Raw genomic sequence first — 16223 nt, 5'->3', positions numbered from 1 at the left:
CAGATTAGCAGATTATGCTTTATCATTACTCTGGTTGTTATAATAAAAGTTTAACTATTATGACGGTCAGTCTTCCCCGAAAATTTGAAATCCACGAAATTACGTATCAACGAATTAGATGTTTTTTATTTGAAATCCACGAAATTATGTGTCAATGAATTAGTTGTTGTTTATTTAACCACGAAATTTCATACCAACGAATTTCTATACGTTTACAGTAATACACATTCATGAACCTATAGGAATGAAGGATATACCGTTAAATACAAAATGTAACATGCACTAAAAATGTAAGCATTTTCTTAACACAATATTTTTTGTCTGTTTTCTAAAATAACTGGGTGGCCAATTCTATAATAATTGATGAAACAATACGAAAGAGGGTTATATACATGTACAATTACAAACCCAACATAAGTTAACAACAGAACTTCTCTATGAGAAGTTCTCTTGGAGTCTGTTTTTTTTTTTTTCTTAATCCACTGTTTTACCCGTAAATAAATGAGAGCTCTAACACAGGCACCGAAACTGTACGAAAAAATTTGAAGATCGGACTAGAATTGAATGTTGTTTGGTTAATCCTAAATTGATATTTTGTTACTGCTTAAAATTTAAATTAAATCACAATTCAGGCTTTTTTTTTATTTGTTCTGAAAGAAACATTTTAATTTGGTGCCTTATTTCATACTCTCTAAAACTCTCATACGTGCCAGTGTTTTGTTTTTGCCCCGTCTGTTGGTTGTTAGTTTGTTTGCGTCAAACTTTAACATTGGCCATGATAACTTTTGCAATATTGAAGATAGCAACTCAATATTTGGCATGCATGTGTTTAGACATTTTTCCTTATATGGCTATATATGGCTTAAGTAAAACCTTGTTAACACTCTAGAGGCCACATTGATTGTCCTATCTTCATGAAACTTGGTCAGAAGATTTGTCCCAATTATATCTTGAATGAGTTCGATAATGGTTCCGGTTTATTTTTTAGCCTGGCTATTTACCGTACAAACATGTACTGGATTGTTTATATGCCGTCCTATGAAGAAAAGAAGGCAGTCTTTCATGCAGTTATCAATCTTTGGGGTATTATTGTAATTATTTGTAGACCCGTCCGATTTCTACTTTCATTTTCAAGGTATTCAACTCAAAATGACCCGAAAACGGGGTGCATTGCTTTGAACAGCCATAACTACATCAATTGTCTAGCGATTTTCACGAACTCAGTCTTATTCAACGCAAAAATGAATGAACTTTGATCAGAAATCCAGTAATTGTTTGTTGTTATGTACAGGTACCTTTTTGAATTCCATTTGTATAAATAATATAGTAACCTTAGTAGATTTTTATTATATATGTTATTCCCTAAATTACCCGATTTAGTTAAAAACCCGGGGGTCAAAAACCCAATTAAGCTCAAAAGAAGGGGGTAAAATTTTTTGCTAAAACTTGAATTTACAAAAACCCTATTGTTGTCAAAAAATAGGGGTTGATTACCCAATATACGGGATTAACCCCAAAAGTTATCTATAGCCCTGTATATAGCTATAGTAAAACCTTGTTAACACTCTAGAGGCCAAATTTATTGTCAGATCATCATGAACCTTGGCCAGAAGATTTGTCCCAATGAAAACTTGCAGTGCTCACTCTGGCCTTCAGTAAATAATAGCCATAATTTTTTTCTTAAAAAAAAAATGGCCAAAACATATGCGGACTTTTCCGCAAAACGGTACTTAGGCAAAAAGAAAGAAAAAACAATGAATCTCATTTATCTATGTTTTATTAAATGTATATCTATTGGATATATATATATATATATATATATATGTATATATATATATATATATATACAGTGCCTTCCCCAGGAATTTGTGCAGGCGCCCCGGGGCTGATTGGGGGTGGGTTCGGGAGGGGTGTCCCCTCTTGACGTTGATTTTTTTTAATTTAACGTGTCAATTCACTTTCTGTGGTGCGTTATTACTCAGAGAAAAACAGCGTCAAAAGACATCATTTGGTGCGCTATGACTCCCCCAGTCATTTAAAAATATATTTTTTATATTGTTTAATTGTTTTAAAACTTTTCCGCACAGATAGTAAAATCCCGACTCGAACGATTCCCCAATACATCCGTTTCAACCCGACTCTATTACTGTATACTTACTATTTTTCAAGTTTCTATTTATTATCCGATAATCCCGTTTATTCCATTTTTATCAATCTCTTTCTGGTAAATATTAACGATAAAAGCTTTCAGTTATTTCTTTAACACAAACCTTGCCATTTTTTAAGTGACTATTTATAGATTTGATGAAATATTGCCTCTGAATATGCGTCAATTCCCTGACCTGTTGTGTGCTTGTTAAAACGCTCAATACACGCTATTTGTATGCAATAGACGCGACGTTGTACATGCTGCATAATTTTCGCGCTCTTTTTAATTGAGAAAAAGATTCGACACAAAATAAATTTGCACTGCTAATTTGAAGCAAAAATATTTAACGTTGCGATAACATTTACATTCGGAAGTGTGTTTCGGATTAAAAACGCGTTAACATCGACTTACGGGAATGGGTTTCGGATTACAAATTTAATTATTCCCATGTGAGATTTCAACAAATATTAACCGTTGCGTTATAAATTCAACGATAATTTGTTTAAACACTTTACGAGTCAAATAAATGTTTTGACGGAATTATGCATGAAATTCACGTTGTCCACGAGGATGACGGCCGGTTGCCATCATCAGTTTTCTAACTATCGATTATCGGACGAAACATTTACAAGTGTGCGTAATTAATTCAAGGGAAATTTGTTAAAGCGCATTACGTGTCGAATAAATGTCAGAAAAACGAGGTGAATCAGTTTTATAAATGGACATGTTGAAATATACATGTACTGGAATTAAATAAATTGTTATCACATAATTGTAACCGGGAGTCATTTGCACAACTTACTCGCTATAATAATTAATTGTTTACCACTTGCAATTAATTTCTCGTATTAATTATGAGTCATAGGTAACACTTGTTTACAGAAAAAAGGTGTGATGATGATGCCCGAAACCGTCTTTAATGTTCTGTACTGTACTAATTACCGGTTTTATATTACTCAAATGGTACAACTTCTTGCTAATCAAGCTGCGATAAACTCTTACTTCATGCCCGACGTCAATCAAAAATAATGGTCGATAGTTAACCCCGCCCTCATAAGCATTCGCGTAACCGATTGGACGATGAACTTCACACTTTGACGACTGGAAAATTACCAGATACATCCTTGTCAGCATTTAAATGACCGTGTAATGTGGCTAGAATAATCGATACTCGCGTCATGCTATTCTCTTATCAGTGGATTATCTATTACCCCATGTGGTGTTTATGGAGATTACTTGTGAAAGTAGGTACCGAGTGCTCTTTTAAAACAGGGAATATTGATACACTAATAGGGAAACCTTGATTTTTTTGGACAATCTCCACTTTCTTTTACTGAAGAATACACTGATGGGAAATTTTCAAGCGCCCCGGGGACTCTGATTTCGAAATTCAAGCGCCCCGGCAAGGGGCGCTTAAATGGCCTGGGGAAAACCCTGATATATATATATATATATATAAATTAAAAAAGAAATTGACACACTGATATTATGCTTGTTTTTAAGTATATATATTAATTTAATATATATACTTAAAAACAAGCATAATATCAGTGTGTCAATTTCTTTTTTATAGTTTTTCCAATTGCAATTTTTGGTGAATACAACTCAAAATATTATAAACCACACCTTCTGTATCACTGCATGTGTATTCGTCATTCTATTTTTGGTATTATGAACTTTGAAAATAAATCATAATCGACGAAAAAAAATACAGTATCTGAAAACGGTAATCCGAAAAATTGTACACGTTTTGCACATGAAATATTTATAATATAAAATATTAATACGTATAATCTAAAATGTGCATATCGTTGGACTTCTTTATCTCTTAATACGACATTTGCCATCGGCCGCAATATTGTAGGCAGAGGCCAATATCAATTGTAAATGATTTATTTCAAAAATAACACTTTGCAATGCCGATCATGTTTACTTCAAGTAACGTCACAGCGCGTGAGTTAAAATACACCACCTCAGTGTAATTCCAAACACGTGTTTCATTAAAATTAGCTGGCCATGGCATATGCCGGGTCCCTTTGAATTGGGAAAACCAGGTTACCTGGTTAAAAATTGAAATCATTATGTTAAAGCAGACGACAAGCAGCGGTAATTACGGGGATAATTAGTTGATGGCGATTAAATAATTATTTCATCAAGCAATGTTCAACGTAATCTAATTGCAGAAAAAACGGTGTGAAAAACAAACCTGCTGACAATATATAAGCGGCGATTTCATGACGATTAATAATAATAATTGGCGAAAAAATAACAAAGATCTAACAGTTACCGATAATTGGTAAAGCAAGGGGAGATTAAAAACGTTTTTTCCGAAATATATCACTGCTGTCGGACATTGATTGAGAAAAACGCTCTAGGCCACAATGTCGCAGAAGTTATTGACGCGTGTAGGCAATTTGTTTTTTGACGTAGGGGAATATATTAATCGCCATTTTTTCTAGACAATTTTAAGAAATAATAGCCAGCTGGATAAAATAATCACCATTGGCAATAATGTCTGGCAGCAGCGTGAGCACTGTCTTGGACAAGTTTGAAAATGGTAATGTTTGCTTGAAAAACATGGCAACCAGGGGCGGACATTTTTCCTTATATGGCTATATAAATGGCCTTAGTCAAACTCTAGAGGCCACATTTATTGTCCGATCTTCATGAAACTTGGTCAGACGATTCATCCTTATTATTTCTTGGACGAGTTTGAAAATGGTTTGGGTTGGTTGAAAACATGTACATGTACACCAGGGGGCGGGACATTTTTCCTTATATGGCTATAGTAAAACCTTGTTAACACTCTAGATGACACATTTATAATCTGACCATCATGAAACTTGGTCAGATGATTTGTCCAAGTTATATCTTAGACTAAGATATAATTTGGACAAATCTTCTAACCAAGGTTCATGATGGTCAGAATTCTTAGATGAGGTGAAAAATAGTTACGGTTGGTTGAAAAATATGGGCACCAGTGGGCAATGCATTTTTCCTAATATGGCTATATTAAAAACCTTGTTAACACTTTAGAAACCACATTTATTGTCTGATCTTCATGAAACTATGTCACAAGAATTGTTTCAATGATATCTTGGAGGAGTTGAAAAATTGGTGTTGGTGGAAAAACGGCAACCAGGGGGCCGGGTATTTTACCGTATATGGCTATTGTAAAACCTTGTTAACACTCTTTAAGTCACATTTGTTTGTCCAATCTTCATGAAACTTGGTCAGAATATTTGTTTTAATGATATCTTGGATGTGTACGAAAATGTATCCAGTCTGTCGAAAAACATTGCTACCAGGGTGTTCACTATTCATGAAAGTTGGTTAAAACATTTGTTCTAATGACATCTTGGGCTGCACAGAACAGGTCAGTTCCTTTGAATTTATGGTGAGCGATTTTGGGCCATTCGGGCCCTCTTGGTTTTTTTTACATCTTAAATAAAAATATTGAAAAAAACACAAAAAGTATTAAAATTTATTTCATATTTTTACAAGCCATTTAGAATGCTGAATGTGAATGCATTTCAGTTCTGGTGAAGAGAGAATACTCATCAAATGAGTTTGTCACACAACTTCTCAGCTTTCTGATGGTACTGTATTGCCTCCATGAGTCCAAACAGCCAATTAGAGAAGAGATTTGTGGTAAGTGTCCAGGTTCTGTTTTGCAATTCAAAACACTTTTATTACAATAACTTTTTTGGTACTCCTGAATTTGATGCGACCATGTTTCACATTTTAAGCCTTTTTGAACAGATAAATTGATATCTTTATTAATTATCTAAATAATCAATTCATTTAATTCATTCTGTTTTCATGCCCCCGGTAGGGTGGCATATAGCAGTTGAAATGTCCGTCTGTTCGTCCGTGCGTCTGTCCGTCCGTCTGAAAACTTTAATTGGCCATAACTTTTGCAATATTGAAGATAGCAACTTGATTTTTGGCATGCATGTGTATCTCCAGGAGCTGCACATTTTGAGTGGTGAAAGTTTAAGGTCAAGGTCATCCTTCAAGGTCAAAGGTAAAAAAAACAAATCCAAGGGATGTAACAAGCTTTAAAGGGAGATAATTTCAATTTATCATTTGGCAGGTACAGATCATTTTCACAAGGGAAGTATTTTTGTTTTAAAGAGATATAATAAAAAAAGGCTTATAAGGGTGGTTTTAGCAGGGGTGTCCCCTCCCGACGTTGATTTAAAAAAAAGTTAACGTATCCATTAATGTTCTGTGGTGCCTTATTACTCTAAGAAAAACAGCGTCAAAAGACGTCATTTTGGTGCGCTATGACTCTTCAAGAAAACCCCCCAGCTATAAATTCATTAATAAAGACATTTTTAGCTCATCTATTTTTTGAAAAAAAATTATGAGCTATTGTCATCACCTTGGCGTCGGCGTTGGCGTTGGCGTTGGCGTTGGCGTTGGCGTTGGCGTCGGCGTCCGGTTAAGTTTTGCGTTTAGGTCCACTTTTCTCAGAAAGTATCAATGCTATTGCATTCAAACTTGGTACACTTACTTACTATCATGAGGGGACTAGGCAGGCAAAGTTAGATAACTCTGGCGTGCATTTTGACAGAATTATGTGCCCTTTTTGTACTTAAAAAATTGCAAATTTTGGTTAAGTTTTGCGTTTAGTTCCACTTTTCTCAGTAAGTATCAATGCTATTGCATTCAAACTTGGTACACTTACTTACTATCATGAGGGGACTGGGCAGGCAAAGTTAGATAACTCTGGCATGCATTTTGACAGAATTATGTGCCCTTTTTATACTTAGAAAATTGACAATTTTGGTTAAGTTTTGTGTTTAGGTCCATTTTATTCCTTAAGCATCAAAGCTATTGCTTTCATACTTGCAACACTTACTAACTATCATAAGGGGACTGTGCAGGCAAAGTAATGTAACTCTGACTGGCATTTTGACAGAATTATGTGCCCTTTTTATACTTAGAAAATTGAAAATTTGATTAAGTTTTGTGTTTAGGTCCACTTTATTCCTACAGTATCAAAGCTATTGCTTTCATACTTGCAAGATTTATGAACTATCATAAGGGGACGGTGCAGGCAAAGTTATGTAACTCTGACTGGCATTTGGACGGAATTATGGGCCCTTTATACTTAGAAAATTGAAAATTTGGTTAAGATTTATGTTTTGGTCACTTTACCCCTAAAGTATCATAGATATTGCTTTCATACTTGGAACACTCACAAACTATCATAAGGGTACAGTAAAAGGACAAGTTGCATAACTCTGGTTGTCATTGTTACGGAATTATGGCCCTTTTTTTGACTTAGTAACTTTTAATATATGGTTAAATTTTGTGTTTCGATCCACTCGAAGTATCAAGGCTATTGCTTTCAAACTTCAAATACTTACATGCTATCATGAGGTTACTGTACCTGGCAACTTGAATTTTACTTTGACCTTTGAATGACCTTGACTCTCAAGGTCAAATTATTAAATTTTGCTAAAATTGCCATAACTTCTTTATTTATGATTAGATTTGATTGATACTTTGATGAAACTACTCTTACCTGACATACCACAATAGACTTCACCCAAACCATCCCCCGTGCCCTCCCCCCCCTCCCCCCCCTCCCCCCCCCCCTAATTTTTTTTTTTTTTTTTTTTTTTTTATAAGATCATCTCACAAATGACCACCACACCCTCACACTATACCCCCACCCCACCCCCCCCCCCACCCCCCCCCAAATTTTTTTTTTGATTTTTTTTTTTTTTTTTTTTTTTTTTTTAAGATCATCTCACAAATTATCACCACACCCTCACACTATACCCCCCCCCCCGATTTTTTTTTTTTTTTTTTTTTTTTTTCGCTTTTTTGGAAGATAATGTAATAAATGTCCACAACCCCACACTATACACCCCTCTTCACTCCACTCCTCCCTCCTTTGTGATTGAAAATGAGAGTCCCTTCACCTTTAAAAAGAAAATAGATGAGCGGTCTGCACCCGCAAGGCGGTGCTCTTGTTTAATAATTGTTTTTAAACTTTCCCGAAAAGATAGTAAAATTCCGACTGGAACGATTCCCCAATACATCCGTATCAACCCAACTCTATTGCTGCATACTTACTACTTTTCAAGTTTATATTCATTACCCGATGATCCCATTTTTAAAAGCACTGTCTGGTAAATATTGACGATAAAAGTGCTCATTAATTTCTTTTACAGCAAACGTTGCCATTTTTCTAAAGTATCAAATAAATTTCGGCATAAGTGACTATTTATAGATTTGATGAAATATTGCCACTGAAAATGTGCCCTGGTGTGTGCTTGTTAATACAACGCTCAATACACCCATGCTTTCTATGCACATGACGCCACATTGTACTTGCTGCATAATTTTCTCGCCCTTTTTATTGAGACAAAGGGTCAACACGAAATAAATTATTACTGTTTATTTGAAGCAAGAATCTGTTAACGTAGAGTAAACATTTACATTCGGAAGTGGGTTTCCGATTACAAATTTAATTATGCTCATTTGAGACTTCAAGAAAACATTAACAGTTGCGTAATGAATTCAACGATAATTTGTTAAAACGCTTTACGAGTCGAGTAAATGTTTTGATAGAATTATTCATGAAATGCGCACGAGGATTACAGCCATCATCAGTCTTCTAAGTAACTGGCCAAGATTTCTGTGGCAATTACATGTACGTCACGAGTCGTCTGCATGATTAATCTGAAGGCACTGCCTGCCTACGAGTGCTGTCGCTTATACAAAGCGTACAATCTCATTGGCCAATATTGATTTTCCAATACAGCGACGCTCCGCCCTTAAGTGCGTTTTAGTTGGATGAAGCAGGGTTTTTTATCTGATTTTGGGGAATGGGCCTGGCCTTTTTTGAGGGGAAAAAAAATCGCGCGAAATGCCAGATTTTGGGGTAAAAAAACACGCGAAAAGCCGAATTATGGGGGAAATAAGGAAAGTCTTAAATAATCTATTCAACATATTTTGCTGTTTTTAACACAAATTCAAGGCAACAGATAATCTAATTATGCAATATGCTATATTTTCTACACTGGATCAGGTTAACTTATGAATAAAAAGTTTAAAAAAAAAAAATATATTTTTTTTCTTTCTTTTTTTAGGGGAAAAAAATGAAGTCTGGGGGAAAATTCACCTGCTGAGGGGAACAAAAAATCCGCGGGGAAAGGGCCGATTTTCGGCGGGTCCCAAAAAAGGAAAAAAAGCCCTGGGATAAAGCGTTCGATGTAGTTGACAGAGGATCGTGAATTGGCTTTCAAAATTTTCGGCAAAGTCAAAATCGCTTTTATCTTAAGAATGGCTAGTTGCAGTAACAGCCAAAATACACTTATTGGACAATTTCAGGCGCCCCGCGGACTCTGATTTAGAAATTCAAGCGCCCAGGTGAGGGACCGTTAAATGGCCTGTGGAAAGCACTGCTTGTTCATCTTACTTAATTGTTTCACTTTGTTTGGGCTCAAAGGGGTTCAAAAATGTATTATGCCCCCTTACAAGAATTAAGAAAAAAGCATTGGTACTTTAAATTCCATTTTTGTCTGTCTATGCAAAACGTTCTGTCTCAGCCATTAGTTTTAAACATTGTTGAATTGCGATGGATTTCAAAATAAAGCCCAAATGTCAACAATCATATGTCAAAGTGTATTATGTAACACCTGGCTCCCTCTATAAAGGTCAAGGTAACACTTAAAAGTAAAATTTGGTCATAAAACAAGTTGATATTTGCTGTCTCAACCTAAACTTTGGCATTTATTGATGGATTCTTTAATAATTCTGCGAAAATGTGAACTAACATTAGACAATATCATTATGTCTGCCATCAAACAGCTTATATGGACTGTAACTTTTTAAATCATCATACAGTTAATAAATAACTTAAATGAATACCATTAGGAAACAGCATTTTGTGTTTAGCATGAGCCTTAAAGTTCAAGGTCACTCTCTTAGTTGTCAAAAGTCTTTGGCATTCAAATTTCTTGAAAGGACCTGTCTCACCCTTAACTTTGCCATTTATAGATGGATTTTCAAATAATATCTTTGCACATGTTACAAATGTTACACTTCGTAACAAAAGGTACAGTACACTCCACGCGTTTTCCCCAAAAAACGCGCTCCCTCCGCGGGTTTTTTCTGCTAGCGAGTGTTCACGCGGCGTTGGAAGAGCGAGGTGAACTCGATAAAACGCTCGGCGTTACGCCGCGTTCGCTAATTCCCGCGGCGTGTATTACTTTAGGCTAGTCGGTAAATGCAGACACTTTCCGTTCTTATCAGTGATCGCCGCGCAACGCCGCGTTAGCAGTGTGCTACTGGGCATGCCAAAAAATAAAAACATTGTTATAATAAATTGTTTAAATACTGTAGTACATGTATAAAAAAGATAATTGTATAGAAAATTAATACGTATAAAAATTATGTTTTTTAATTCACAGGTACGTCTACAATATGAATTAGTCTAATATAATACATTTGACAAATTAATATTTAAATCATAACACATGTGACACAAGGATAAATGTTCCGTAAAATTTCCAAATGAGAATAATAATTCGTAATCCGAAACACACTACGATTTTTAATTGTTAACACGACGTTTACAAATGCTTCCAATATACAGGCATGTATATTTCCCGCCAAAAAGCGCGCGAAAATTATGCTGCAATGTACAAGGTCAAGGTACAATGTATACTCCTGCAAAGCGTGCGTGTATTGATTTTTTTTATACAAACTTTGTAGCGCAGAGAACATTGAATTTTGTTGATTTCGGTTAAAAGTTTCTTTGGTATTTATTAACGAAATTATATCGCGAATAAGTTGATATTTCCTCTATAATAATTTTAAATCGAACACGCCGAATCTTTATCGTTACGGTATTTTAGTAGAGTAATTATTTTAACACTACAGTAATTGTATAGTAAACTGACTAAAGAAGACATCTGGGCGGAACTGGATTTGAAGTGTTTGACGTTATGAAAACACGCAAAGCTTGTTTACTGACCTATTGTGTAGACTGCTGTCTGCGGTGTTTTGACAAAAGGGATTAACATGTGTGAATGTCACTCTGCCGATTTGGTCCATAATTACTGGTAAACATTGTTTAGAATGTCGACGCAACAAAAATACAACTGTGAATATTAAATGCAATTATCAACTCAATAGTTACCACCTTTTAGCAATCAATGGAATAACCTACAAACAAAGAGAAAATCAATGCATTAGCGAGCAGAGAATTGACTTTGTTCCGACAATTAAAACCATTCCTTATGCATTTCGTTGAACGTGTTTACTTGAGTAAGTTATGCCTTTAGACAGGAAGAGGCTTTTCTTTGATTACGTCAAACTGTCAATTCACACAGATTTGCGAGATTTTTAGGGTCCTTGGTCATTTGTATACATGTTCAGTATAGAAAATCACCTGCTAACCACAGGTGGTTAGCGTGTGGCTATGATATTAATTAGTGAAAACATCATTTTGAATGATAAATAATCATATTATAACGAAAAATTAACTTTTCTGAAAAAAAAAATATTTCACTATCAAATATATATATAACAAGGTATGCAACTCAAAATCACCCCAAAACGGGGTGCATCGCTTTGAACAGCCATATCTTCATCAATTGTGCAGCGATTTTCACGATCTCGGTCTTATTCAACGCAGAAATGAATTTCCTTTCTGGAAATGTATATGTCTTGCAATATTTTTACAAATGCTGGGTCAACTTTTAAGAAATAACACGATACACAACACGCATGACCCAGTTGACAGTGATCATGCTGTCTTTAAGACTGAAATCTTCACGGAGTAAAGGGCAACTTCCCTACAAAGTTCATGTAGTTCGATACCATAATTCAATAAAACGTATGAAAAAACATTATTACCGTTCTTGTCGTTACATTCTGCATCAAGACTAACTGTCCAGCGCCGTTTGAAACCTTTGTTTACATACATTTCAACTAACTGACATTTTAAACATACGAGTGATTTCATTGGTCCAATGCGGAGGTGTGTCTTTACGACTGGAGATTTCATTCATAAAGAATACATGATCACTGTCAACTGGGTCATGCGTGTTGTGTATCGTGTTATTTCTTAAAAGTTGACCCAGCATTTGTAAAAATATTGCAAGACATATACATTTCCAGAAAGGAAATTCATTTCTGCGTTGAATAAGACCGAGATCGTGAAAATCGCTGCACAATTGATGAAGATATGGCTGTTCAAAGCGATGCACCCCGTTTTGGGGTGATTTTGAGTTGCATACCTTGTTATATATATATTTGATAGTGAAATTTTTTTTTCAGAAAAGTTAATTTTTCGTTATAATATGATTATTTATCATTCAAAATGATGTTTTCACTAATTAATATCATAGCCACACGCTAACCACCTGTGCTGCTAACATGAAAACTTTGGATTAAATTATCAAAATAAAAACAATGTTTCAAACTGTGTTTATATTAATTGGTAAGTATTAGTTAAAAGACGACGTTTTGTGTGTCGTAAATCAACGAGTTTTCTATAAAACAACAACTACTTCTACAACCACGTCGGGATCGATCTATCTTGTTTTTTTTTTATTGTAAATATTATACTACATGTACATGTATGTACTTGTAATAAATGTAATTTTATTTGAAAGTCAGGAAGTCAAACAAAATTAAAGTGATCGTTATCTCGTAAAACGCGGAGTTTCCCCCGCGTTGCCAACGCCGAGGGCTGCCGCGTCGGCTTATCAGTTTTGCCGATCGTTAACCGCCGCGTTCAAAATCATGCAAACGCCGCGTATAGCGGGATTTTCTTAATCTCCCTCCAGGTCGAAACCCGCGGAGTATGGAGGGAATTTGGGGAAAACGCGTGGAGTGTACTGTAACTTAAAATAAAACAATGTCCCATCTCCCTACTTCAGTGTTCAGGGCACACTTAATGGTCAAACCTCAAATTCTGCCATAAAAAAGCTTGTTACATGTATTTACTTAAGTGCAGTATTGGAACAAAAGTCAAATGTGATGGTATCCATGCCCTATGAATACATGTCTTTTTTAAATCACTTTTGCTAGCATATTACCTAATACAAATTATTTTTGCGACTTGGATCACTGGAAAATTGAACATATGACATACTAGTAAATAAAGTGACATACTAGTAAATAAAGTATCTTCTCTTCAATTGAAGGGCAGGGTGAGTCCATGACGCCCCTTGAAGAAATGCACATATACTGGGATACACTGGTAAACTTCCAGACTGAGGAAGAGATTAAAGAAATTGGACAGAGTTTTGTCAGTGTCATCAAACAAGCGGTATATTTTACTAACTCATTAATACTACTTTTGTGTCTAATAAATGATTTCTTTTTCTTAAACAATTCATGCAAAATATTCATACTACTTTATTCTTTATTGTTGACTGAGCAAGCAGTACATATTTCTTATATATAATACTTCCATACTGCATTAATGCTGTAGTTTGCTTAAACACTGAAGTGAATAATATATATGCCTGTTTATTGTGTTGTTATTTTTACTGAATTGTTTCATGATGTGCAAACAGTTTATAAATATGTTTTCCTTAAAGATCCATAAACACTCAAAATCAACAAATGTGTATAAAATAAAGTTTACCCATAACAAAATAAGTGTTCTTTATAGAAATAGCAAAAATTTCTAAGCTAGATGTGGTCTGGTTACATTGATTTAACGAGTCACAAAATGCTCTTTTTCTCTTTTTTTGTGGGACAATATTCCATTTGAATTTTCTGTAACGATATCCGAATATTGACAAGCGAAAGGGGGATTGTCTTAGGGCAGTGTTGGAAGCATGAAGTAATTCTCATGAATTTTCATTATGTTATTAATAAGTTATTCAGCAAGAACAAAAAGAAAGTGTGTAAACTTGAAAGTTTATGTGAGGCAATACATAACTGAATGGAACTGCCTCAAGGAACGAATGGGGTTGTCCAGTTATTTTGAAGTTTCTGGTCCTCATAAAGTGCAGGAAAATGCACTGCAAATTAAAGCAAACCAACAAAATCCTATCTGAGATCATCCGTAAAACGAAACAATCTGACATTGTGAAACGATTTTTAGATGCTAAAAATTTGCAGAATGTACGTATTGAATGTTTCTACACCAATTATACTATATTCAGGGTCTTCCTATTGTAATTAAACTTTGTATGGCACTTTTTGTTGTTGGAAGTTTTTATAAAGCATATTACAATGTAGTATTTGACAGTGTTAATGGACCTTTAAGGGGTACATGTATATATATATTTATAATAGAGTGCAATTGTTTTGATTTATCATAATGACCAGGTTGGGACATTTATCAGGGTATGTTCACAGTGTTTTTTTCTCCATTTTTGGAACGAAGCAGATGCCCTTTGGATTTGGAAAAAATCCTCTTGTTTTGACTAAATTGGGATATTTGTGTCATTTTTTTTGCTAATATATACTTAAAAATTGAGAATAAGTGTTTTTAGTATTATATATACTCAGGATCAATCCATAGATTGTCATAAGGAAATTTACTAAATGTTGCATTTTTATCAGAACAAAATTTAAAAATATTGATATTCTTATTTTAGGAAACCTTTACATTTGGGAATGGTGCCAAATTTTGTTTTAAAACACACACACACACACACACACACACACTTGTAACCTGTGCATTCTCTTGTAGGCAGTGCATGCATGTCTGAGGCAAACACACTGGGTAACCTGTGCATTCTCTTGTAGGCAGTGCATGCATGTCTGAGGCAAACACACTGGGTAACCTGTGCATTCTCTTGTAGGCAGTGCATGCGTGCCTCAGGCAAACACACTGGGTAACCTGTGCATTCTCTTGTAGGCAATGCATGCGTGCCTGAGGCAAACACACTGGGTAACCTGTGCATTCTCTTGTAGGCAATGCATGCGTGCCTGAGGCAAACACACTGGGTAAGCTGTGCATTCTCTTGTAGGCAGTGCATGCATGTCTGAGGCAAACACTTGTAACCTGTGCATTCTCTTGTAGGCAGTGCATGCATGTCTGAGGCAAACACATTGGTAACCTGTGCATTCTCTTGTAGGCAGTGCATGCGTGCCTGAGGCAAACACACTGGGTTACATGTGCATTCTCTTGTAGGCAGTGCATGCGTGCCTGAGGCAAACACACTGATAACCTGTGCATTCTCTTGTAGGCAGTGCATGTGTGCCTGAGGCAAACACACCGGTAACCTGTGCATTCTCTTGTAGGCAGTGCATGCATGCCTGAGGCAAACACACGGGTAACCTGTGCTTTCTCTTGTAGACAGTGCATGCGTGCCTTAGGCAAACACACTGGTAACCTGTGCATTCTCTTGTAGGCAGTGCATGTGTGCCTTAGGCAAACACACTGGTAACCTGTGCATTCTCTTGTAGGCAGTGCATGCATGCCTGAGGCAAACACACTGGTAACCTGTGCATTCTCTTGTAGGCTGTGCATGCATGCCTGCGCCAAGGCAAGAAGCAGCTGGCTCAGCAGGTGTTTGACAAAATGTTCACCGCTGAAGATCGTGCCAATGACACAAACGGCTCAGTAAGTAATGGGATTTGTACAATTATGATTAACTCTTTACCACTCAGATTTGCACTTTGACCCATTTGTACCTGTAAAAATCTAATTAATTATAGAAGTTTCTGAATAGATTCAAATGTTATATGCTTCATTTGCAACCCTCAGATACTGATGAGCAGCAAACAGCATAAAACCTGAACAGCATGCGAGTTACATGTACTTGCTGACTATTGGTTTTATGCTGGTTGCATATACATGTAGCCATTTTCACTTTGGTTCTGAGAGAAAAATGGTTAAGGCAAATCAATAATATGCAAGGTTTTTAAATGGCAGAACATTGACATTACTTGAGGGGTGGGGCCCTTTTATGCTTATTAAAAGTCATGGGAAATTAAAGTGTGTACAATAACATACATGCCATACGTCCCGGATTGTCCGGGACAGTCCCGGAAATGAAGAACTTGTCCCGCTGTCCCGGAAATCTGTCAAATGTCCCGGAATTTACAAAATCCATGTATACATGTACCTTATCTT

General features: G+C 35.7%; 1 protein-coding gene across 3 annotated transcripts in view; it reads left to right on the top strand.

Moving 5' to 3' along the window:
* Positions 1 to 16223, top strand: part of LOC127866939 (serine/arginine repetitive matrix protein 1-like) — a 36669-nt gene that overhangs the window by 11909 nt on the left and 8537 nt on the right. Inside the window, exons 2-5 of one of the 3 annotated variants that reach the window (XM_052407806.1) lie at positions 5687 to 5800; positions 13330 to 13454; positions 15003 to 15035; positions 15609 to 15710. In XM_052407806.1, coding sequence (XP_052263766.1) covers positions 5687 to 5800; positions 13330 to 13454; positions 15003 to 15035; positions 15609 to 15710 — 374 coding nt within the window. The other 2 variants (XM_052407807.1, XM_052407808.1) reach the window with 2 other exon arrangements.

This window comes from Dreissena polymorpha, chromosome 2 (assembly GCF_020536995.1).
Source record: "Dreissena polymorpha isolate Duluth1 chromosome 2, UMN_Dpol_1.0, whole genome shotgun sequence".
Classification (NCBI taxonomy): domain Eukaryota; kingdom Metazoa; phylum Mollusca; class Bivalvia; order Myida; family Dreissenidae; genus Dreissena; species Dreissena polymorpha.
Note: the sequence above shows the minus strand (reverse complement) of the source record. Positions and strands in the feature narration are given on the sequence as shown.